General features: G+C 45.2%; 1 protein-coding gene across 2 annotated transcripts in view; it reads right to left on the bottom strand.

Moving 5' to 3' along the window:
• Positions 1-234: 234 nt before the first annotated feature.
• Positions 235-25,495, bottom strand: part of EXOC7 (exocyst complex component 7) — a 33,137-nt gene continuing 7,876 nt past the window's right edge. Inside the window, exons 3-21 of one of the 2 annotated variants that reach the window (XM_065416295.1) lie at positions 25,268-25,452; positions 24,451-24,556; positions 21,752-21,974; positions 20,890-21,057; positions 19,518-19,529; positions 14,023-14,115; positions 12,827-12,895; positions 11,384-11,529; positions 11,097-11,249; positions 9,981-10,079; positions 9,140-9,202; positions 7,783-7,849; positions 4,680-4,745; positions 3,816-3,936; positions 3,206-3,301; positions 2,107-2,170; positions 1,279-1,320; positions 1,008-1,141; positions 235-473 (exon numbers count right to left, since the gene is read on the bottom strand). In XM_065416295.1, the coding sequence (XP_065272367.1) occupies positions 371-473; positions 1,008-1,141; positions 1,279-1,320; positions 2,107-2,170; positions 3,206-3,301; positions 3,816-3,936; positions 4,680-4,745; positions 7,783-7,849; positions 9,140-9,202; positions 9,981-10,079; positions 11,097-11,249; positions 11,384-11,529; positions 12,827-12,895; positions 14,023-14,115; positions 19,518-19,529; positions 20,890-21,057; positions 21,752-21,974; positions 24,451-24,556; positions 25,268-25,452 (2,010 nt within the window). In that variant the 3' untranslated portion in view covers positions 235-370. The remainder of the gene's footprint in view (positions 474-1,007; positions 1,142-1,278; positions 1,321-2,106; positions 2,171-3,205; positions 3,302-3,815; positions 3,937-4,679; positions 4,746-7,782; positions 7,850-9,139; positions 9,203-9,980; positions 10,080-11,096; positions 11,250-11,383; positions 11,530-12,826; positions 12,896-14,022; positions 14,116-19,517; positions 19,530-20,889; positions 21,058-21,751; positions 21,975-24,450; positions 24,557-25,267; positions 25,453-25,495) is intronic. The other variant, XM_065416296.1, reaches the window with a different exon arrangement.

Below are 25,495 nucleotides of genomic sequence, written 5' to 3'. Positions count from 1 at the left end.
AGTTGCATTAAGGAGGCAGACAAACCTATATATGCAGCATGTTCTCTCCACCAGGACCAAGGATTTCCCCCTGAGGAGATAAGTATTGACAGAGCTCACACATCTTGCCTCTCCACTCAGAACGTCTCCATCTGGAGACACATGAGCATAACAGAAACCACTCTGGAGTATTTCATCTGTCATCTAAAAGCTTCCTCTGTGATGCACTTTAAAAAGGCAAAGACAGACAAGATGGAGTGTTTTCACGTGTTTATAAATCCGATAAATACAAGTATAACACCAGCCCACCAGAATGGGGCGGGGAAGGAAGCCTGGAGGTGACCGGGAAAGCGCTGACTTGCAGATGGGAGCATACGAGATAGTCAGTGGTTCATGCTGATGTGTCGAACAGCTTCTCAATCATCTCGCCCACCTGGTCGACTCGATATTTGATGTACTTCTCGGGGTTCTTGGTGAAGGGCACATTGCCATACCTGCCGAGGGCAAGCAAAACAACCCCGGTGTGACACAGCGGACACTACACAAAGCCACGGTGCCTGGGACTTCCCTTTTCACTACCATCAGATGCTGCTCTGCTTCTGCCCCCCTCCCAGTGAAACAACATTCCAGCTCCCACATCTTCTGTTTGAGAGCGTGACAGACACTTGGGTAGAGCTCTTCACGGCAAGAATACCATTCTAGCAGGGTTGGTTCAAATGGGTATTCCTGGGTTTCCATTAATATCAAGAGATTTCTCAATGGAGCCCAGCTTTGCATAGCTAGAACATGGCCACCAGTTGTCTTGCATTTAGAAGCCATTCATGAATGCCGCGATCTAACTGAGAACAATCATATCAGCCTACCTCAGCTTGCAGAATCTCAAGGGAATCTCAAGAGCTGAGGATGGCTTTGGAAAGCCAGAGTGCAGCAAACTTCCTCAGTTTTGGTCTGCTCTGGGCCCAAGAGAACTCAGCACATCCCCAGAAGAACCAGGGCAGAGGACACTGCTCCTGCAGAAGAGTTGTCACCTGTGTAAGAAGGCATTGTAGGTCTCTTTCACAATGGTTTTCTGGGCCTTGCGGATTTTGTCCCTCTGCTCCATGTCAGGGATGGCCCAGGCCTTCTGGATTTTACACAGCTCCTCCAGGCCGTCATTGAAACCCTTTCCATTAAAGCAGGAGAAAACGGTTAGAGACACATCTGTGTCCAAGTTTCATATGGCGCATTGTACCAGGGAAGCACAGCTCAGGGTTAACACTGATCCAGGGAAAGTTTTCCTGCCCCCCAAAGGCTTCTTACCTTAAAACGCTCCTTTATCATCTGCCTCTCCTTATCCTTGAGCTGGGAGGAGAGAAGAAGGGATGTTATTTCCCCCTCCCAGTAGAAATGTCATCACTGCTGCTCACTCTCTAAATTCCTGTTTATCTTATGGGAATGCTCAGATCAGCCCTGAGCCCCAAGCATTTCCAGGAAGCACATTATATGCAGGATCCCACTCCATTAACAGACATGAGCTCTCCACCTGGACTGACCAGCCTTCAGGAGAAAAAGCCAAAGGGTTTATTCCTCGAGAGCCTCTGAAAGGCTCTTACAATCCCACCACTCATGTGGTGCCATCTTTATTGGCATTCACTGGCTCCCCCTCCCCACACCAACTCTCTCCTGGAAGTTGGTCTTACATGCTTTAGCTAGGACTCAGGAACGGGAACATGGTGGGGAGGAGAGAATCCCACTTTCAATGAATGTCTCTCATCTAAAGATTATTTAAAGAGGGAAATTTGGGGCCAGGACAGGTATTACTGTACATGTAGAGCAGCTTTTGTGCTAGGCTCTCAGGAATTTTACGAGGTGAAGTAGGATCATCTGCCCCAGTTTAAGAGAGAGACACTGAGGCACCGAGCGGTGAAGGGATCTGACTACGGTCACACAGTAAATCTGTGACAGGAGAAAATAGACCCCAAGCCTGATTCCCAATGCACTCTCCACAATGTAACTCTGCCTTCCTGTAGTATTACTGCTTTCCGGAGACGTTCTCCCTGGATTTAAAAAATATATATCTATATATAGCAGGGCAAATGCTTTGGCCGATTTCCATTATCTGAAATTCATTCTTATCTATCACCTCACCTTGACTCCTGATTGAAAGACAGGCAAGTTTCTCTCCGAGATGTATTCTGTTACTTTTAACCAGCTGCAATTGACACGAGAGGGGATGCATTATAGACATAAGAACAGACATTCTGGGTCAAACCAATGGACCATCTAGTCCAGTATCCTGTGTTCCGACAGTGGCCAATGCCAGGTGCCTCAGAGGGAATGAGCAGGCAATCATTGAGTGATCCATCCCCTGTCGTCCACTCCCAGCTTCTGGCAAACAGAGGCTAGGGACGCCCAGAGCATGGGGTTGCATCCCTGACTATCCTGGCTAATAGCCATTGATGGATCTATCCTCCATGAATTTATCTAGTTCTTTTTTGAGCCCTGTTATAGTTTTGGCCTTCATAACATCCCCTAGCAATGAGTTCCACAGGTTGACTGTACATCATGTGAAGAAGTACTTCCTTTTGTTTGTTTTAAACTTGCTGCCTATTAATTTCATTGGGCAACCCCTGGTTCTTGTGTTATGAGAACGAGTAAATAACACTTCCTTATTCACTTTCTCCACATCAGTTAAGATTTTATAGACCTGTATCATATTCCATTTTAGTCATCTCTTTTCCAAGCTGCAAAGTCCCAGTCTTTTTAATCTCTCCTCATGTGGAAGCTGTTCCACACCCCTAATAATTTTTGTTGCCCTTCTCTGTACCTTTCCAATTCTAAGATATCTTTTTTGAGATGAGGTGACCAGATCTGCATGCAGTATTCAAAATGTGAGCATACCATGGATTTATATAGAGGCATTATGATATTTTCTGTCTCATAAGCTATCCCTTATTATCTATAGACAGTGAGTTATCCAGCAAGGAAGCTCACAGAAAGCTAGTAATACTCTCCTTAGGGCTAGAACGTGGGCAGTTTCCACATCACATATCTAGATGTCTTTCCATGATGAACAAGTCCCATGGTATGTTAAAACTCTTTCAAATCATGATGTTTGTGGTTCCCTTTTATACTGTTCTCTCCCACCACTCAGTTAGGACTGGACATTAAGGTCTATGCAGAAAGTTGACAGTCTCTCAAGCCATAATGAGGACTAAAGGAAAGAGAAAAGACGATCCCTCCTGACCTGCGCTGGTAGGTCTGGATCTGCTGCTCAATGAGCTCCCTGTAAGACCTCTCTACTGTTTTCTGAGTCACGGCCACCAACTGGATTAGCTCAGACCTGGTAGAAGGAGAGAAGAGCTTATCAAACACCCACAAACCAGCTCATCTCCTGCCAATCCGCTGTTGCTAATTGGGTGGTGGGGTTTCAAACCTTCATTAGCAAGGCCCCTTGGCCCTTTTTTAATTAACAATCCCCCATTTTGGAGTGACAGCAGTCAGAACGCACAAGCCAGGACACAGAAATTGCTCCAAGCTGGATGCTTTCCAGCGCTGAATTCTTACTGCTGAGAAGATGAAAGAATCTGAGGCACTCAAAGGCCTGTCTGCTGCTCTTCTTTTCCTCTCTCTTGTGCAATGTAAGAAAGACTTCAAAGGGCAGTTTCAAAGGGGGAAAAATACCAGAGAAGATAAACCAGTGAGGAAATGCAGTCAACATATTGGAGTTAAAAAAAGAAGAAGCAGGGGAAAACAAAACAAAAAAACCCACCCCAAACTCACAAACCTAAAACCCCCACAGCAGTGAAATTCGGTCTGTTTGAAATGCACGGGGATTTGTCCAGAGATGCGCTTACTTTTCAAGGGATTTAAGGATGTAATTGTAGTTGTTGTGCAGGAAGATGGCACTCAAAGCTGGGTCCTCATAAACCTTGGATTTACTGAGAAGGTTTAGTTGCAAGTTGCCCAATACTTTGCCTTAATGAGAAAAAACACATTAATAGAGGACAAAGGATTTTTAATCAAGACTGCGGAAGATGATGGCCCACAAATGCCTTGTTATTACAGAAGAGAACATACAGGGTTCAATTTGCAAAATCTTTAGGTGCACAACTGAGCATACATCTACTACATGCAAATCTGCTTAATAATCTGTGCACATAATCATAACTGTGCACACGAATTAGGCGCACAATTTTGTGCATTTTGCACATCTACCTTGTCTGACATTCCAGCACAAAATTCCTACTATTCATGCAACCATTTCCTTCAAGGAGCAGCTGAGAGCTCCACAAGAGCTCGTACCCCTGCTGTCCCATTTCCTACAGTGGCATCTCCACATATTGCATGCCATCACGGATTCCATTAGTGGAAGAGGACCAAATTTGGCCCTCGCATCAGAAGCCACTGCTCCCATTGAAGTCGCTGAGCGTTCCATCTGCTCATGCCGGGGCTAAATTTGGCCCAGGAGCACTCTTCTGACATCAACCAAGTTTAATGCTGACATGCCCCAACGCAGTGGCTGCTGCATGGTGAATTCAGTAATAGTCGGGCTCTTCGGTCCCAGGCCAGAATTACCAGTCAAAAAACGTTAACAGCTCTAGCTGCGCCACCCATCTGAACAGTCCAAATACTGCACCGGAGAACATGCCTCGCGGAGCACCAGCAGAGGTGTGGAGAAAGGAGAAAGCAATTGAAGGAGAGCTGTGCATGGTACTCACAGATATAGGTGCTGAGCAGTCGTCTGCTAAATTCAGAACTGTAGCTGCTAGCTGAACTGCTGGTCTCTGTAAGGAAAAGAACCTTAAACCAGTTAACATGCCACCCACGGGGCCTGGTTTGGTTAGTCTGCCTTTACTCAAACAAGCCATTTTATTGTTGCTATGGAATTATAATGCCAGACTCAAGTTGTCAATGAAAATTACTCTCCCTCCTCAACCCAGATACGCATCAGATTATCCAGAACAAGAAGGGACAGACTGCACTCAGTTTGACCCCAGTATTTGCACCAACTGCTAGAAAGCCATGCTAAAGGACAGACCTATTCCTTCTTTACTATCGTTTTAAGAGTAAGAGAATGGGAACTGAGATATAGAAGACACCCTATTAATCAGAAATTGAGCAATTGAATGTAATAAAAGCTCTTTTTTTAGCACTAGATGTTCTCAACCAAGGAACAGAGAAGTTATTTTTGTTAATAGCAAGCACTTATTGTACCGTACCTGCAACATTAATCCAAACAAGCAGCCTCACTCTGGAAAGTTTCAGCTAACACCCCCCCTTGCTGATAATAGCCTGCCCGGGCTCTGCACAAGGACTGTTCAAGTATCATACCCCACCCACACAGGTGATGGGTTTGGCTTGTGCAAATTCTATTGCCTGCACGTGCAAATGTTTTAAAAGCATACACACACATATTCTTCTGTGGGCCACACGGTCAGGAAACGTAGTGTGTGAGCAGAATCCAACAGAGGCCACTGTCGGAAAACTTGGCCCATAGAATTATGCATGGCTGTAAGCCAGACCGAGTTTGCTTGAAAGGTTGGGAGCCTTTTGAGTTTGTAACAAAATCCCAAACTGCTTTTGGAGCTGGGTATGGTGGCGCCACCAGAGAAGCAAAGAGGGTCTTTGCTGCTGTGAGGAGTCTGGACAGTTGTCAAAAAAGGAGCTGGGTCCGCACAGGACAGTATGACAGACCAGTCGGGCCAACTTCCCCTGGAAAAGCCTGTCCCCATCAGCATAACAGAGAGAATTCAGTGCAACGACACAGACTTTATCCCATTTTAACTAACATGGCATCCTCCCTGTAAATTAGCAGCTACATCCACAGGTTCACTGTAATACAACACGGACTCCCCTCTCCCACTGAGTCAGGGAGCAGCTGGGTTATTTATTTTTTAAAAGACAACTGCTTTTTAATCATTAGATATCGGTTTAAGAATCAACAGAAATACGTAACTATAGTCAAAGGTGATATAACAGGTCGAGTGGGTAACACACACACTCTGCTTACCTCTGGGATCTAAAGGAATATTGTATGTGTCCCCAAGAACTACAAAGTTTAAGGCAGAGCAGAGAGAAAAGGGGAGGGAGGAGAGAGAAAGAAATGCAAAGTGCAAAAAGACAGGTTAGAGACCACCATCCCTTCAAGAAGAACAAAGCAGATATTAACACAGAGCAGCCACGGAGCTAAAGGTAGAGCAAGCAGGATTCGCTCCTTCAAGACCACAGAAATGGTGCTGGAGATTAAAGAGGAAATGTATATTTTGTACTAGCGCAAAGCAGGATGTAATGTAACACTGTCATCACTCAGAGGATAAAAAGTATCACCAAGGGCCTGACCAAACTCCCAATAAAGTCAATTATTTCAGTGGGATTGGTCCCCCAAGCAAACTGGGTACTGCTGAATAGAAATGAGTGGCTCTGCCCCCCTCCCTTACTGCAAGCTACAGACCCTTTCTAGGATATAAGTGGCACTTCTGGATGAGACAGAGTCTGCCTGGATATTGTTCAATGCAGGCAGAGAGCTGGTGTTGGTGTTCACCACATTTATTTGTTCTCGGGTGAAAACGTTCGTGTTTGAGTGAAACATTTCACCAGAGCAAACACCAGCCAATCACTTCAGACAGAATTAAGAGGGTGGCCAGAGCACTAGAAAAATCTACTGAGATGAACAATTCTGCACTGGCAGGGTTAGGTACCCTGTACTGGGCTAGACTACCTATGGCAACAGGGCTAATTTATTTGATTCAATGATAGAATTCCCTCGTATTGTTGGTGCTGCATGAGAACACTATTGGCAAAGTGGGGAAGTGCTTCTGACACTGGGGATCCGGGAGGAGAGAGGATGGGCTATAATACTTCGGTCACGATTTAGCTCACAGGCAGTTCTGAGGCACCAGATGCCAAGCTGAGTTATCAGATCCAGAAGCCTGCAAAGGTCTGTAATTATTCTGACCTGTCATTTTACTGAGTAAACTCACTGAAGCAGCATTTTTTTCCTGCTGACTGCCACCACCATCTTTCTACACCTGATGGGACAATTAATTATATTTAAAAATTGAATGAGCTTCAGTCTGCCATTGTAAGCTTTTTGTATTGTCTTCCCTGTGACACAGCTGCACTTTCCCTCCCTTTAGTAAATAACGTGAGCCTCACCTTTTAGGAAACATGCAAGAAAACTGAATTTGCACCATCTCTTTGGTCAATGAAAGAGTTAACTCCACAGATGTCTTTCGCCATGCATATAGTTTAGCAGGGAAAAAGAGCAGGTGTTAGAGTGGAGGAGGACATGACGGTATGCTGAGGAGATAGACGCGGAGATGGGTTAGCCACTGATGTGAATATTCTGACTGCTGTTAATGAGAGATGACTGCATGAGGGGGCATAATGTGAACATGGCAGGTAAAATGCGATTCCTCATTGTCAAACCTCATTACCAGGAACTCAGCTGGAACAATTACTATTCTATTATTCACTCTAGAGACTAGATCTGCACTGATCTGCCTTGCCTATTCTTTATAGGACAGGCCATTTGTTAGCCATCTTACTCTACCTCACTTCATAGTTAGAGAGTAAAGGTTATCCAGCTGTGCATGATGGCAGCACATCTGGAAGGCAAAAAGGGAACCAACTGCAGATCCCCTTGAGATCTCCAGACAGCCATCTTTTTGTCATGACATATCACACAATAAGACAACCTACTGGCAGAGGGGAAGCTGGTATCCTAATGAGAGTTCTCGTTAAGGAGGTTTAACCTTAAGGAAAATGGCTCAAACATTGTGGGAAAGTCACCCCCGCAGCCAGGGAGTCCCATGCATGTACCTTGGGATGCCAGCATGGCGCCTGCTGTCTCCTGGAAATCCAGCAACTGCTGCAGGAAGAGAATGGCCTTCAAGGGAGGGGGGAATAGAGAGGAAAAGTCAAATGTAATTCACATTGGGTTTCTTATCCTCCATTATTAAACACAACAAAGATGCCCTCGCCCACAAAGTCAGCCACAAACCTGCAAGAAACAACAGTACAGTCATTTAAAGTGGCATTTAATAATATCTTATCGGATCTCAAAGCACTTTATAAACCTACACTGGTACCAACTGTACAAAGATCACCTGAAATGCAGTCATCTCCAGGGTGGAAGACAGCACCTGTTTAACAGTATGCAGCTACACCTCAGTTTAGGACTGGAAGTGAAGAGGAAGAGCGTATTTAATGGTAAGTGAAGGGGGAATTTTGACAGAAGGATGTAGCTACAGCTGGAGTTTGGCCAAGCCACTGAAGTTGGCCTCCCTTTCCAAGCATTACCATTTGATAATTAACATGTAAAAGAGGTCAGGGAGTTGGTTTCACGGCATCTCCAGCAGCAGCACAGAGCCCTCTAACCAGGGGCGGCTCCAGGCACCAGCGCGCCAAGCGCGTGCCTGGGGCAGGAAGCCGCGGGGGAGGGGGGGCGGCCTGACAGTCGCCATGAGGGCGGAAGTCAGGCAGCCTTTGGCAGCTTGCCTGCGGGAGGTCCGCTGGTCCCGCGGTTTCGGCAGCAATTCGGTGGCGGGAACGCCGAAGGCGCGGGACTGGCGGACCTTCCGCAGGCATGCCGCCGAAAGCTGCCAGCCTGCCATGCTTGGGGTGGCAAAATACATAGAGCTGCCCCTGCCTCTAACACCACGCTGGGACACTGGTTCTGTAAAGACCGCCAGGGAAGAGCGCTACCTACTGAATCACCAACACTATATCCTGCAGTTCTGTTTTTCCTGGAAGTCTCCCATCCACAGACTGACAGTTACCACCCTGCTTAGCAATAAAAACAGGCATTTTCCAGGCTGTTGGCTAAGTATATGTTACATCTGTGCAGTGTCCAAGTACTGCATCTTATGTTCAGATCTCCCAGGTTTGGTGGGACACATAGAAACCTTTAATTGCAGCCCCCAGGCCCTCACACCCCATACACTATCCTAATGCCTTGGGGAAGAAACCAATGCAGGAATCTAGAAACCATGAAACCTAATCTCTTAATGGAAGCCAAGTAATTCCTCTACTGATATCAAAGACAGCCTAATTTAAACACATGCAATTCCCCTTGCTGCGCCTGTTGAAACAGAGATACTGGTCTCTGGGGGACTGATGTTAGCAGGAAGAGAGGAGTGGATTTTACAAAGGGATGTTTCAAATCATTGCCACATACATTGCTGGTGAGTTCGTGAACTGTCCCGTCTTTCGGCATGTTATACTCCTTGTCCGGATCATTCTTACAAGGGAGGAGAGAAAGATACAGATAAAATGGTTAATGAAAGTAACCCCCCCCCACAAAACCAACGCTCTTCAGGCAAATTTATTGACAAGGTTGTTTTTCCAAGCTTCCTCAATACTGTCCTCACCCTAATGCTCACAACCCCATCTACTGGTGACCACCGGCTACAACTTCAAAGCCGTCTATAGCAAAGGCAGAAAAAGACAGCTAAAAGCACAACCTGCTTGGACCGAAACATATGGATTCATTACAGGCTATTATAAATTCGGTTCACCAATGTTAACGGATTGATTTAGTGAGAACTCTCCCTTTAGCTGGAGACAGTTTCAAAATTTGGGGCACGTAAATTTAACTCACATATTTTCTTCTTTAAAAAAAAAAAAAAGTTTTAAAAAAACTCAGATCATTTTCAAAATGTACGTGCAGTCTCGGCTCTCCCTGTAAAATGCTTTGCAGTACTGTGCGTTAGGGACATTAAATAGAGAACTGCGTTACATGTAGCCTTGATTATAAATACATTTTAAAACAAGGGATAGAAAAGTCTATTCCGCCTTGCTCTAACAAGTCAGCACTCTGCATTTCTTTTGCAACTGATACCTAAAGGCAATGAAGGGAATGCAGCTCCAGCACTACTTTAGATGTTGGCAAGGTTGCCATCTCGCAGAAGAAACAGGAAGCTGACCTCAGGTCATTGTTCATTAACATAATATTTCCACAGTTCAGCCTGGTGATTCTCTTAGGTTACTGAAGAAGAGACCAGTGGAGCGGAAGTTACCTTAATGTTGTCTGCAAAGTCCTCCAGCGCTTTTGCACCTGTGGTTTCCATGGAAGTGATCAGCCCTGGAAGCTTGTTCTTTGTGCTGGCTGCAGTGCCCTGGAACGACCCAGTGCAGGGCGTAAGATGTCTCACTACCTCCCCTTTCACCCACCATCCGACCTTCCCATCATCCCTCAGGGCATCTCTCAGTCCTAATTCCCTTAGTGGTGGGACTTCGCTGGAAGAGTATTTACAGTCTAGTAAACCGCAGATTCTCATCAGAAATGCCACTGATTGGTTCAGCTGGCAGCAGAGGGGAAAGTCCCAAATGAGCCTAGAGCTGAATCCCCATCTTATAAGTTATTTATTTCCCCTCTTGAAACACTTGCAGCCATGAGGCTGCACATTGTGGCCACCAATCTCCAACTATGCAGGAACAGAGCGGGGGTCCTTTGAAAAAAAGAGTGACTCTTTGCTCAAACTGACCGGCGGGGGGAGGGGAGGAGGAGGCAATCAAACAGCTGAACCCAATGCCATGATAATGAGCCTCACCAAAGCTGGACATAGCGCCTGGCACCTGGAGAGTCTTTTTGCAGCCGAGTGGCACGTTGGAGTTTTTAAACCCATTTACAGCAGTTACAATTGAGCTTAATCCACCAACCTCTGACCTAAAAGAACCTCTATTTAACACCATCATCTGCTAGACCCCTCCTCAGAACTAGCCTTTCAGATGACATGAGAAGACTTCCTTAAGAGCACATTCTTAACTAGATTTCAATGGTATTGAAGATTAATGACCTCAGGCGTGGTCGCTGGTGTGGTACAAGAACCTAGACATAGCCCGTCACCTAGTATCTGAGCTCCAAATTACTACTTTAACTGGAGAGAACTGTTACTAAGTGATGCACTTTCTCCAGGGATAGAGCAAACTGCCTCTGCATCATTCCCAGTCTTTGCTGGTTCAGGGAACGAGACACTGGGACTCCAAGCTGGGACTACTGCATGTTAGCGAGTGGCACAACCACATGGCTAGTTGGGTTCTGTTCTAAGATTTTTAATATTTTTGGCTATTCTAAAAGTCACTTAAGAAGCACTACAGACAAAGTTGCAGGACCTTCTCCAGTCACCACCTACCTGCAAGACTTGATCGAACTCTGGCTTTGTCTGCTTCAGGTGTCTGAGGATGGGGAAGATGGTGAGCACAGCTGAATAGTCATGCCGAATGATGGCCTTCCGGGCTGCCGAGACAATGTTATCCCCCTCTATCATCAGGTTATCCAGAGACTCCTACAAGACAACCACCAGAAACAGGGGGATGTATCTTCCACTCAGGAAGCACTATGTGAATGGAGGGAAGTAGGCAGGGAATGGTTTTGCAAACCAAACAATACAAATCAACCAAGATATTGAGCTTAAGGGACCTGAATGAGGGAGTCAAAGGTCTTCTTCTGGTGGTGCTCTGGGATGATTTCTGTCAGGAGCTGGTACTCGCTCTGGGCCAGTTTCACAAAGGCGCTAACACAGTGAATGTACGCATCAATCTCGATGTCCAACATGTCATCCCTCCCTGTGGGAACAGCACAAGTTTATGAGAGCCAGGACCGTACTGATCCCTCCAGGGCCATATTGACCCCACCAATGACATTTCTCATTCCAAGACCCTGGTTTACACACAGCTCTTTGGGTTTCCTCTGGAGCAGACAGTTCACGTATTGCACATGATTTTAAAGTGAAAATGGGACCAGTCTGAGCACAGATCCCAAGAATGTGCCACAGATCCTGCCCATAAGATTTGCTCCTGAAAGTTGCACACACCCAGTAATGAGTGTGCATGGAGGTCTCAAGCTATGGAAAATGGGGTGCAGGGGTGCCACTTGCTCTCTCCAGCAACACAACAAAGCTCGTACTAGAGATGTTTGCTACCAGGACTGCAGGCTTGTGACTACATTTATTAGGGGTAGGAACAAGCTGTTCTAAGACTGGGAAGGAATGAGAGGGCTGCCATGAATTATTCAACACCTTCTCCAGTTTTATTTTTAGTTAGTTGAAATGGTTTCCACCCCTCACGCTGATGAACGACTGCCATTCTGAATCAGCATTTCTGGGAACGCAATGCTTCCCTGGAAGACATCTGTTCCCCGCGGAGAGCAGCTCAGTACTAGAGTGCAGGAGGACATTTAAATTCTATGCTCCTGGAATGTCAGAATGGTTATGCATGAGATTTGCCACATGGGGCTGGAGGTGCACACAGGCCAGCCAGGAACTCTTAAATCATCTGCTATTTGAGGAGTCTACCTGTAACTGCTACACAGCAAGAAAACTGGGGAGGGGTTAGCTTCTGCCATACACTATACACAGCTCCTTTCCTACCCAATATCTGCAGCTTGTGATAGAAATAGAGTCACTCCATCATACTGATGGAAGTCCCTTAGGTCAGTCTGTAACAGGGATGCTCAAAGTCTGGCATAAACATGACACACAATTCTAAAATTGTGGTCTACAGACTAGAAAGGACCAAAATGGAGTATTGCATGCTGGGACCTGTAGTCTGTTGGTTCCTTCTTAGTACTGAGGAAGCCGGTAGCTGCAATCTGTTCCATTTTCTATGAGACAGGAACAGCCCTCTAGACTGCTGATAATCTTTGATTGGGCAAAGTTTGGGCACCCCTGCTTTAGAGAGTAGGGCATGCATGCCTAGCAGGAACAAGATCTCTTGAACGGACAAGAGCAAAAGCTTTATAACCAGAGATGGCCCCTGCTCCACGACTGCCCACGTGGAAGGAAAGTCACTGGCTAAGAGACTCCGCGAAACATGCTGAAAAGAAGGGACATTAGCCAGCTTGTTATTACGACGCGGTACTTACCAGCAGCTGGCCCATGCTTGTCGTTCAGGGTATCGGAAAGGTGTTTAACTCGTAAATCATGCTCATGACCTAGTGAGATGTCAGCCGGCACAAACAGAAGGCTCAGTTTATCCAGGGTGGGTACAGCATGGATGCTCACGCAGGCCGGAAACCACTTCAAGCTTTGGTTATTCAGTCTGTCAGAAATCTATACACACATGCTGTCCTGGAAAGCCCACCCACGTCCCCTCTCTGGGCACCATAGCAGGAGTAGCCCTTTGAAGCCTGATGGGAAGTGTGAACCAGACATGTCATTTGCCAAGCCCAAGATGCCCTTCACACCTCTCGGCACAAGCTCTACCTGGGCCAGTGGGCACGGGGAATCCAGTCTGCACATTTGCTGTTAAGAGCCAGAACTCAGACAGTCACCTCTGTCGCTCAGTATTTGGGAAGTGTTTTTGAAAGGGTAATTGTAGTTCCTGAGGTCCCCTTTACAGTTGTGTGAACTAAAATATAGGTGAAAAATACCTATATGCAGATGACGTCGCAATCATTTCCTTCAAGCTGATCTCTTTATCTTTACAGGAATTGAAAGATCCTAAAGATATTTTAAAGCAAGTGATCTCTCTGCTTGCCCATCTTGTTCAAGTCCCCAAGCAGACAGCAGAGCCAGGGATGACATTTCAGGATGCAGGGGCAAACTTGCTTGTTACTGCCTTTTGTGCATACCTCTGTGAGGAGGAGGACAGCAAATTGAATCTTGGGCTGGTGCTGGTCTGACACATTCTTATCAGGGTTGGAAGGGCCACTACCAGTCTGAAGCCTTCTTAAAGTTCAGGCAAAGTGAAACAAAGACAGAAACACCAAGGAGGATGTCACTAAGGCAGAGCAGAGCTTCCCTTAGCCAGCCGACTGTATAACGGATCGACTTTTCCCGAGATCAGCTGGCCCATGACATTACAGAGCCAGCTGAAGAATGGCTTGCTACCCTGGTTTTAATGCTCCATTCCTTTATCTTCTACCATGTTTTGAGTCCTACACAAATTAAGCCTTTTCAATCAGTGTAGCTCCTTTGTCAAATTACCCCATGATCCCCATAGGATAAAGGCTAACACTACCCACACAGTGGGGCTCTGGGCTAATGGAAGCCCTGCCTGGGGAAGTAGATCTGATATATAGTAAAGATCCAAGGATGAAGAAGTGAGAGATGTGATTACCTTCCATAGGAATGAGGTTAGAGGCCCCCTTTTTCCCATCTAGACCATGCTGAGAATACTGTTTCAGAAGGTTCTGAGCCTTCCGGATCGTGCCTGTCACCAGAGCCACAAAGAGAAGAGACAAGAAGACCTAGGAAATGAGTGAGAAAAAAAAACCACCAGCAGCCCTCCACCAGTGCTAATCATTGCAACCCAGTGAAATTATAATGGGCAACAGTGAGCATGCTCAGTACACACACTCGAACCCCAAACTGGGTTCCAGATGTGCCAATGCAACGGCCTATCCAAATCTGTGGCTTCCCTCTTACTAGAGAAGGCAGAACTCAACCCAAGCATTGCGGAATCAGCTTCGACATGCCTCGGAGGTACTGGGGGTGGGGGAGAAGGTCAAATCTGCTGAGAAAGGAGGCCAGGCAGCATCCCTCCAGGGACACTTTGATTGAACTTGGGCACAAAATGCTTAAGACGACAATTCTCTGCTGTGTGAAAACAGGTACCAGTCCAAGCCTTCGTATTATCCACAAAACAGTCCCCCACAAACCAAGGGCATCCAGTGACCTTTACTACACATCAAGAAACCTGGCCAGGCAATTAACACTACAGAAAGATATGCCCACCCTGGGAGGTGTTTTATGAGCATGCTCAGTGTGGATCAATGAGGATTCTAACAGCGGAGGTGAAGGAGAATCTCTTGCAGTACAGGGCTAATAACGACAGCATCAGGCATCAGTAGCCAAAGAGTGATTAGGGCACAGAATCTGCTCATCCCCCTTCCCTAGTTCTAGCGTTAAAGGGGGCAGGGTGAAGCCAATCACTAGGACACTATTCTTTTGAGGAACTGCAAATCAATTAAGCCACAGAAAGAGAATTAATGTAAAAAAATATAACAGACAGCATTAAACAATAGCCGGTGCTGGACCCCCATGGCTAGGAAGTGCTGCAAGCACAAAACAGAAAGCATTAAGTGTCAAGTGTAAACTAAGCACTGCTTACATATGGAAAGGTTAGTTTTAGCTCCTGGTATGAACATTAACAGAAAACCCCACAGACACAAACACACACACACACACACGGACACCCCAAGGCAGATGCTGTTGTCACATTGCTGCATGAATGTGGAACTGAAAATGTTGGAAAGGTATAAGCAGCTCTCTGCAGGGTTAACATGAAATGCAAATAAAGTAACTCAAAATCAAAACATCGCCAAAATACAAAGCAAAAATTGCACTTTTGATTTAAAAAAAATCATAACATGCACCAACCCCCAACTTCCAGCAGCAACTCTCGCTGCCACATCACAAGTGCTATTAGCTAGTCTGGAGATCAGTGTTAAGAGAACTGGTTTACAGTGTCTGAAAAGTGAGAAGTCTTATCCCAACGGCCTGCCAAAGTTTAAACTATAGGAGAGCATGACACGGTGCTAGCTGTTCCACCAAAGGACAATGGTAGCTTCCCTCTCCCCTTACCCAGGTGCTCAAGGGAAGGTTTATAAAAGGTGTGGATAACTGGGAGACACAGGAGGTAGAATGTCTTTGGGAAGCTCAGGGTCCCAAACTGGGTATGATGGGAGTGGATTGAAGACCCAAGGTGTGTTAAGTTCACTTCCCAATTCTAAAACATTAACCCTTGAGTAAAACACCTCACTTGCAACATTTTCTTTTTCTGATTCATCCCACCAATTTACAATATGGTCTTAACTGCTTTTTAAAAAAAAAATCTCAATAGAACAAATTCACATGGTGGTAATTTTCTTATTTCTACACATTCCAAAGGCTTGGGAAGAGTCATGTCCACTTCCTATATTGATATCATTTATTCCACAGGCCTCTGCAGTATTTGTTTTTATGTAATCGACCTCTACCCAAATCCTAACTGATTCATCTGGGGCAGTTTTAAAACACATGAGTTCTTTTCATACCAACGCCTCCAATTTGTTACAAGCACTTTCAGAAATCTTACTTACAACAGAACTTATTTTATTGTTTCCAATGGCACTAAAATGTGTACGACTCCTGGAAACATTTCTGGTGGACTCTGGTTTTGTAAGTATTCGTGCAACCCCTCCCCCCCATATATTATAAATTGGAGTCAAATGTAAATTGCAGATATCACTCCTGCTGATCTGTCATGTTGTCAGTAAGAATTCATTTAGCATGCATGCAGCACACATCAGTAGGAATAGCTAGTCCTAGGGGCACGGCCCACAACCTCTTGACATGCTTGCCTCAGATAAGAGCTGCGCTGTCAGTAGTGCATTTTCTCATTTGCACAAGAACAATCAGATGCATTTACATTCAGACATAGCAAGTGTTTGTGTGATTATTTCAATGCTGCCGCATCCCTAGTACTTTGTATCACAATTGGGCCTTAATGGATTCTATTGGAAGCCAAATGCCTTTGTTCCATGATTATTTCCTCTGATTAGGCAGCTTTCAAATCAAATGAGATAGTGCAGCAGTTACTAATGAAGGCATCAAATTCAAGAGCTAAGCAGGGATCTAACTGGGGACACAGAAACAGGCTATTCATCCTGCTGCTCAAAGATTATATTGCCTTCCCCATGGTACCACCTCCCCAACCGCTAGGTAAACTGGAACAGAAAGAAATTAACGGATATGAGCATGAGCTGATGCTTATAGAAAAAGGCCAATACACTCCTGGAGAACAGTCAAAGTCACCTCCAGAAAATTCCTGAGTCTTTCCCTCCCACTAGGGTCAAATACAAGGTGTAAGTTCTCAGACTGCTCTGCTGTCCTTTCCAGTATGGCAGTTTCCCATCCTCTGAGCAGTTTTCTAATGCAACAGAAGGTAGCTCTGCTCCCTATCTCCTTGTGAACTGACAGCAGGTGTCTGTAGGAGAGTGGGTGAAATTCAATGGCCTTTGTATGGAGAGGGTCAGACACGATGATCATAATGGTCTCTACTGGACTTACAAGTCTATGAACACCCAACAGTTCTGGGAAGAGATTTTTTTAGTTAGCGCCGCCTGCTGGCTCTAGAATAGCAGTTAACAGAGTGGGGTTTGGTGTACCACACAAAAATGGCAGCTTTTCAAAAGCTTCTTGCCAGCAGAGTGGCAGGTGTTTTAAGAATGATATTCAGAACAGGAGGATTTTTCCCACCGTGCTAGCAATTTTAGGGCAAATACCTCTTTGGAGCCCCAACTACTCTCGTCCTCCTCAATGCAGTGCTAAAATTTAGGAGTGGGAAGTGATCAGCGTTTTCAAAGGGCTGTAAAGCATTATGCCTACAATGAAACACGTTGTACAAGTTCCACTCATTTGAGGTTAGCTTTAAGAGTGTCTCCGTCTCACGATGAAGGATGTTGGAATGCATTTCAATGAATCGCTGAAATTTCACTCCAAAACTTTAGAAACCTTGCTCATTTTGTCTAACACACAGCTGTGAAAAGGATCACCCCGGAGGACTACGAAGGCCTTACAAGTATGTGATGTGACCTCAGGAGGGTGCTGAAGAAGTATGTGGTACAACTGCAAAAGAAATGGTGATAGTGATACAAGACTGCATTGACACAATGAACAGGTACTGATAATAAGCTCCCCAGAACCCAGCTTAATCCTGGTGGGTTCTCTGGCTTGCGGCCCTGCCTCTCATACCTTGCCATCGTTTTCACAGACACTAGCACCCTTGGACTTTGCTTAGCATTTGAAAGGGCTGTAGCACAGATTTATTTTAGTGATTTATTCTTTGCAACAGATTAAAGTGTGTGTCAGGATCTGTGCTGGGATATTCTTCCATTAGGACTGGGGAGCTCTTAACCTACATGCTTGAACTACCAGATATCCTCCTCTTAATGCTGTCTGAGATTTGATCTGGAGTTCGCTTTGATCACTGAATCGATGGCATAGAAAACATAGCGATTTCCTTGCCCAAACTTTAGAATTATGAAGATTAAAATAAGGGGCAATTAAACTCCAATAGAAGAATTTTGTTATGGAGTGCCACAGTTCTGATTTGGAGATCTGTTAGATCTTCACCTCCAGAGCCGTCCCTGAAAGCTGATGGGTCTGTGGGAAATAAGATAGGCCAATGCCAGGAGATGCAATAGGAAAGGCTAGGAAAAAAGATCTCATTTCTGGGTAACTATGCAGTTACAACACATGGCTGGTGTATTTGCAGATGGACAAGCCAGTAAGAACTTGAGCCTGGTTCAAAGAGAGACTCTGTCCTTGTCTGAGAATATGGAAGACACGAATTAGCTACTATTATTTCTTGAGACTCACAATACCCTAGATAATCACTTTACTGGATCTCTCTTTGACACATGTAATGTCATCTCCATTTGCTCATCTTCTGAGTTTGTTTTTGTAACCCAGAAACACAAATACAAACACAGCCACTGCTTGGCTTATCCTACAAACTCTCTGGCTAAACACAGATCTAGGCCAAAATTTCCAAAGTGACTAGTGGTTTTGGGTGCCCAAATGGAGACCTTTTGGACCCGGTTTTCAGAAGGTGGGTGTTCAGCACTTTCTGAAAAAACAGGCCCCTTAAGGTGTCTCAAGTTGTGCACCTAAAAACTGAGGCACATACAAATCACTAGTCATTTTTAAAATGATCTTCATAGTGGAAGAATGACAAAATATTCAGCAATGGAAAGACAGCTGTTGAGGTATAAGGGAAAGCCTCCATTATAACGTGGGTCTGAAACACATTTGCTGACTGTGTTGGTTTAGCAACATTCCACGATGAAAATCTCTCTAATCCAGGAATCTTTTCCTGTATAGTTTCAAGGTCAGATGGTATTGAAGATTGGGGGGCAGATCCTAAATGTAGATCAGCGCAACTACACTGACTTCAATGAAGGTAAGCAGCTTTACACCCCCTAAGGCTCCAGCCCTAAGTCTTTTTTGCCTGTCTAGCTGCAGCTGTCTAGCACAGAAGTGCTAAATAACCAGAAAAAGTCTTAACATCTGCTTTCCTTATTGTAATTATTTGATAGAGCAGGTGCTCCCACCAGGGATGCAGAACACAGAATCAAGTGCTATTATGTTTAAGAATTTGGGTTGGATTAAATATGGGAAAACACTGACTCCCCTTAGCAAAAATATCTACACCCACCATCTTTCTGGACAGAGGTTCACACGATCAACTCCATCCTGCAAAACTCAGCAGTAAAACTATAAGAATGGAAATTCACACCTCTCCAGGTGGCTCGCTGGTGACAGGAAGAGTTCTGTCTGAAACTCAGGTTCACTGTAGCTGGTTATAAAAGTCCTGCCAAAACCTGCCATGTCTCCATAGCTCTCTGAACTGTCAGCTTTCAGGAACAGCTCTGATGCATGGTACTGAATGTGGGGGTGCATGTTTTAATACCTAGTTATGTGGTCACCAGTTTTAAAGATCTTCACTAGCAGATTTTCCCTTTAAATATCCCAGCCACAGCCTTTGCTATTAGCAGGAAGAGAACTGACTAGGTGGTAAAGAGGGACCTGGCAAGCTGCAGAGGAGACACACACAAAAACACAGTTTACCTGGAATGAAGACTGCCATTCACATAAGGATTATAAAAATAAAGACAACACAATTAAAATGCATACTTTCCTTCCTCCTCTCTGGGCCCTCCACCAATTCCCACTCCCTCCTCTCCTCTCCAATTGTTTTGCATATAGGAAGAGCAAATATCTGGGATCCATACTAGAAATAGCTACACTTGAAATTATTTCTGCTGCACAAGCTAACAAATTGCATATTAAGTAGATTGGATCAGATGTGCCAGAGCCTTGCGAGTGCTATATTGAAAGTAAATCCTAACAGAGGATCTGATATTCATTCTGAATTTGTATGCGATTCTTTTTTAGTGCTGCTGAAAGTGTCAGACAGACAGCCCTGGAGAGTAAAGTTCTCACTCCACAAAACAGGGACAGCAGCGGGGGAAGCTTTCCCCACAGATATGCCATAACCATGACCTGGAGTTTCCATCTCTGGGGGGAATGGGCAGTTCAGTTTCCACAGCTTGCTAAATCCTTGGCCTCTTTGCTTTGTTTTAGGATCATAGGACTTCCCAGACTAGATCAGGCCTCCTGTCCATCTAGTCCAACATCCCATCTGACAGTGGCCAGAACCAGATGTTCAAAGAAAGGTGTAAGAACACCGCACTAGGCAGATGTGAGAGAATCTGCCATCCACACAGGTCTCTTCTCAATCTCTAATAGTTAAAGATTGGCTTAGGCACAGAACCACAAAGTTTCCAAAATTGTTATTAAATTATGACAACTCTGGATAGTTACAATATCAATATACATGTCCAATCCCTTTGAGGCTAAGAATTTAGCAAGATTCAAAAGTGAGCTTCACAGTTTAATTACATGTGGTGTTAAACAGTATTTCATTTTGCCTGTTTTGAATTTCCCACCTTCTAACTTTATAGAATGTCCCTTTTATCTCATGTTTTGAGACAGAGAGAACAGAAATTCTTAATCTGCCTTCTCTACATCATTCACTATTTTATTGACTTACGTCCCCTCCTGTCTGTCTCCTTTCTAAGGTAAACAATCCCAGTCTTTGCAATCTCTCTTCATACAAGGGAGTTTTTTAAAAATGTCCCCTGAAATATGGACTGGATGAGCCAACAAAATAAGAGATGAAAGAGGGTCTATAATCTAGGAGCTTAACTCAATGTGAAAGTCCCTGATAAGCAAAAAGGTGTTTGCCATTCAACTCCCATCCACCCTACTACCTTCAAAACAACTTTTATGACTAGATGCTACCCCATGAGATGGAGAGGCACAAAGGAAAACTCTGGTCAGTGAGAGACACACCCATTACAGACAAGTGGAACAACCTGCCCAGTGGATGTTCTTTAGCATCAGGGCAGGAAATTGATCCTTAAATTCTGGAACTAACCTGGTCTCTTGATGGGCTTTTTGGTCGGTGTGTCCTTCCTCTTGTTCTGAATGGCAGGGGAGTATGGGATGCCTGTGGAGGAGCTGTTCTTACGGAAGTGCTCCTTCAGACCTTTGATGGAGCGGTCGAGCTGGCTAGAGCGGATTTGGTAGTAAACATTCATGAAGTCTAAGGAGACAAGACAAAGGTATGACTGATAACCAAACTCAAGGCATTCTTTGCACAATGAGGATGCTGTTGCTGGACCTTTCCTGAAAACAGGCTCTGCACAAAAGAGACTGACCTGCTTTGACTGGGGTCCCACATTCAAGTTCCTGCCTATAGATCTGTCCTAGGGATCTTTTGCTTTAAAGAAATTTGATCCTACATTGTAAACTCTTTGGGGCAGGGAGTATCATTTGCTATTCTCTCTATTTAACAGAGGGGGAAACTGAGCACAGAAGGGTTAAACGACTTCCAAAGGGTCATTATAAGCACTACAGCGAAATAGGTTTTAAAAAGAAAAAGAAAATGGGTTGTTACAAGGAATCTGATTTACACTACTCACCTAGAAATGCCTTTGACAGATAGTCAGAAGTTTTGCTTTGCTACCATTCTTTGTCAGTTTCCAAAGGCAATGTGATCGCTTGGCTCGTTAGTTGCACAACTACCCTGAAAACAGACCTGACTGCTGAGAGGAGAGATCGCTTACTGGCTGAGTTCCACAGTGACACACACAGCCCTCAGCAGACAAGTTTTGCTCTCAGCAATGTGCAATAACATGGTTGATGGATTCCACTGGAGTGACCAAGATAAACATATCATGTATCACATATCTGCTCGTTTCAGAGATTGGCTCACTTAGGGATTCGTTTTAGTTTACCTTGGTTTCTTCCATACTCCACCAGCCAAAGGGAGATACGGACAATGTCTTGCAAGACACTCTCAGGGAGGTGTTCCAAAATCATATCTTCCTGCGTATCAATCTCATCATCCCCGCTGATCAGATCCAGGATGAGGATCGGAGGAACTGGCTTGGTGTGTCGTGTCATCAGACTGCGGAATTCTGACTCCAGAGACTCCTTCCCCCTCTCAAACAGGGATTTCTGGAGGAGAGAGCAGAAACAGGAGAAGCAACCTCTCCCAATATCTTTAAACATCACCTAATCTCTAGCGTACCTAAATACTGTGTACCACTGACATCTGCTACCAAATGCAATGTAGCCTATTGTCAAAAGCGTTTTAAAAAGTAAGGAGTTGGGAAAAACAAAGTGAAAGAATTACTCTGCAGGGGATGAAGTTTTGTTCTGCTCAGCTGCAACCTCTCTAGCTGCTAAGGGAAAGGCAATAGCTATTCAGAGGGAGTTCTAAGCATTCACAGTGATCTGGAAAAATGGGGTCACATTCTGCTCTTAGTTACACTTCTGCAAATCCACCGAGTTCAATGCAATTACTCCAGGTTTACACTGGGGTAACAGCAGATCTGGCCGATGGTATCTATAATAGGAGGTCTTGAAAGAGAAAAGGAAAGTGACATTTAAATAGAAAAGTTGAAGCCTGCAGCAAGGATAATGCATAGAAGGCTGCAGTGAGCGTACAGTTTCCATCCCTTCTTTCTGACCAATGGTCCACCATTAGTGCTTGGAATAACGGATTCTGAAAGTACTGCCTCACCAAAGCGTCCATAGCCCAGGTAGCTTAACAGAAGCTAAGTTTAAAAAAAAAAAAAAAAAAAAAAAGGAAAATCTTATGAATTGTTCTGATTCCTTTCTTGTTTCCCCCACAATGCTTCAGTTGGGACAGTTTCAGCAACCGAGATCTCAAAATGTTAGTTAGCAATTAATGCTTCAAGCCACGCGAAAGCTGGAATTTCAAGCTGCTTTCAGATAGTAAAGCCTTCTAGCTGTTCTTGTGACAGCAGCTGCTAAAATAATGCCAGAATTTAAGTGGTGGCACAGAGTGGGGAAGGGATCACAGGTGGTGGTGAAAGAATTCAAGATGGCAATGAGCATATGGGATTAATTTTAGAGTTGATACAGTATTTGATCTATTTTAGGTACTTATATGACCTCCATTACTACAGTATATGAATGCTTCATAATCTCATGTATTTATCCTCAAAACCCCCTGTGAGGCAGGCAGAGCTATTATCCTCACTGTAGAGATGGAAATGGAGGCACAGAGAAGATAAGTGACTTGCTCAGGGTCACACAGGGAGTCTGCGGCGGAGCAGGGAACTGAATCTGAGTCTCCCAAATCCCAGCCTAGCAGCCTAACCACTGGCCTATCCATCTGTGATGAAGTGGGAATGTTCTTAATGTTTTCTCTGAATACTGTATGAGTGCCTCAGTTTCCCCTAGGTATTTCTTAAGTATCTAGGTGGTTGGATAAGGGCGTGTGATTGTTGCAGAGCCTTAGAGGGCCAGTGTGATGCTGTTTGCACAGAGAATGGCCGACACCCTGTCTCCTGGCAACTGATGGCCTGGGCCCCTCCCCTGCAAAGGTGCCAACTGAAGGTGTTGGAGAACAAAGAAATCAGATGGCCTCCTGGCCCGAAAAAGAAGACAAAGGCCAGAGGAGGGGCTGGAGAGTTTCAGTTTTGGAGCTGGCTGGGGAAATGGAGGGCGGCCCAGACGGGGCTCTGGCCTCCCTGCCTCAAGATGGACCTGACTTAGGGGTCCTGTTTCCTGTACCTACAAGCTCTGTTTTGGACTGTGTTCCTGTCGTCTAATAAACCTTCTGTTTTACTGGCTAGCTGAGAGTCACGTCTGACTGTGGAGTTGGGGGTGCAGGGCCCTCTGGCTTCCCCAGGAACCCCGCCTATGCGGACTTGCTCTGGGAAGCGCACGGTGTGAGAAGGGGATGCTGAATGCTCTGAAGTCAGACCCAGGAAGGTCGAAGCTGTGTAAGCTTCTTGCCCTGGAGACAGTATGCTCACCGAGAGGAGGCATGCTTCCCCAGAGTCCTGACTGGCTTCATATGGAGTAGTTCCAGAGCCTTGCCCGGTGACTCCGTGACACCATCCTCTCAGTATCACCAGAGCTAGAGACTAATCTGTCATGGCCAGGATTTCTAGAAACCCAAGGGAGTTAGGCACCCAAATCCCATTAAAGTTGAAGCACCTAACTCCCTTGGGCACCATTGCAAACCCCAACCTATACTATTTAGCAAAGCTCAGCACTCTGTTTTCGAAGTGCATGAATGTTTGTTTCTTATCCTGGGGATTCGTGGGCTACTGGACCATTACCTCACACTAGCAGTGTTTCATAATGATCCAGGGAATGAGCGTAGCAAATCCTGGGCGGTGGATTAAAGACATTTTCTATCTTTGCTAGGAGTAAGAAATAATTTAGGAGCATGCAAGGTACATGCTTTCAGCTATTGTAGGTCTTATTGGTACAGAATCCTAGGAAAGCCAACAGTTAGGAGGTAAAGCATTATCCTTGCTAACAAATCTAATTGGGATCCTAGGAGAACGTTCCTACAAACAAACCTCACTTTGCCACTACTTGCCAATATGCTGCAGATGTCAGAGAAGCAGATGCCCACACAATGCCCCTGGTTTTCAAGCACACTACATACCACCCGGTTCAGTTCTGGGCTGTCAGGATTGTTGTCCTGGAAATATTCCACAGCTTTCTGGATTCTGGCCATGCAGCCCAAATACTCCTCTAGTCTCCCCGTAGGGCTGCAATGGAAATAGTGCACGCATGAGAAAGACACCAAAAACCTCAATGCCGGTTGGAACAAAACCAGTGAAGACCTCAACTCCACTTTCTTCACCACCACCCGAATTCACTAAGCAACTTGCAAAGGCTTGCTTTAAAAAGACCTGATTCAAGCAAAAACAGCAGCCCACACGGCAGCCCAATACAGTATTCCACAGTGCTATGAGACTGGAGTCAGTCTGCAGCCTCTCACTTCCCAAGCCAGCAATTGCTTCCTCAGTATTTCCACCAGCACACTCAGCCCTTGGTGGGGTGGGAGCATTTCATATAGCACCACAGTAACCCCTCTGGGCAACCCAAGTGCAAGCAACACTAGCTCCATAAAAGGATGACCATCCAGTCCACGTTGGCTGGAAAGATGGAGGCAACGACAAGGAAGCAAAGTGCCTCTGTAGAAAATTTGGAGAATGGATAGGAGCTCCACACAGGGATCCGGTGCAGAATATGTAAGAGGACCCCAGTGTAGACGTGAGAGCAGGATTTTACCCTTAGAGGTAATGCTAAAAGTTCAGGCCGAGTTTCCTTTGGGGTAAGCACATAGGTATGTAAAAAATACAAAGAACAATAACAAGATTTTTGTGGAGACCTGCCCAATCAACTGCCCCTATTCAAAACAGACATGGGAGAAAGAGATCCAGTAGAGGAAAGTAGGGTCCTGCTACTTGACTCACCCTTCCTTTATGATCTTCTCTGTGTCCTTAGCCACATGGTAATAACTAATGACATGATCCAGACAGGACAGGGTCTTCTCAACATTCTCCTGCAGACGTTGTAGATTCTCTGTCTGCTTATGCACAGGGATGATGGAGTTCTCCAGCTTCATCAAACGGCTCTCAAAGGAGGAGAGGATGGAAACCTAAACCCCCCAAAAGGATCAAACAGCATGGAGTATTTCCTTC

The sequence above is a fragment of the Emys orbicularis genome, chromosome 13 (genome assembly GCF_028017835.1).
Source record: "Emys orbicularis isolate rEmyOrb1 chromosome 13, rEmyOrb1.hap1, whole genome shotgun sequence".
Classification (NCBI taxonomy): domain Eukaryota; kingdom Metazoa; phylum Chordata; order Testudines; family Emydidae; genus Emys; species Emys orbicularis.
Note: the sequence above shows the minus strand (reverse complement) of the source record. Positions and strands in the feature narration are given on the sequence as shown.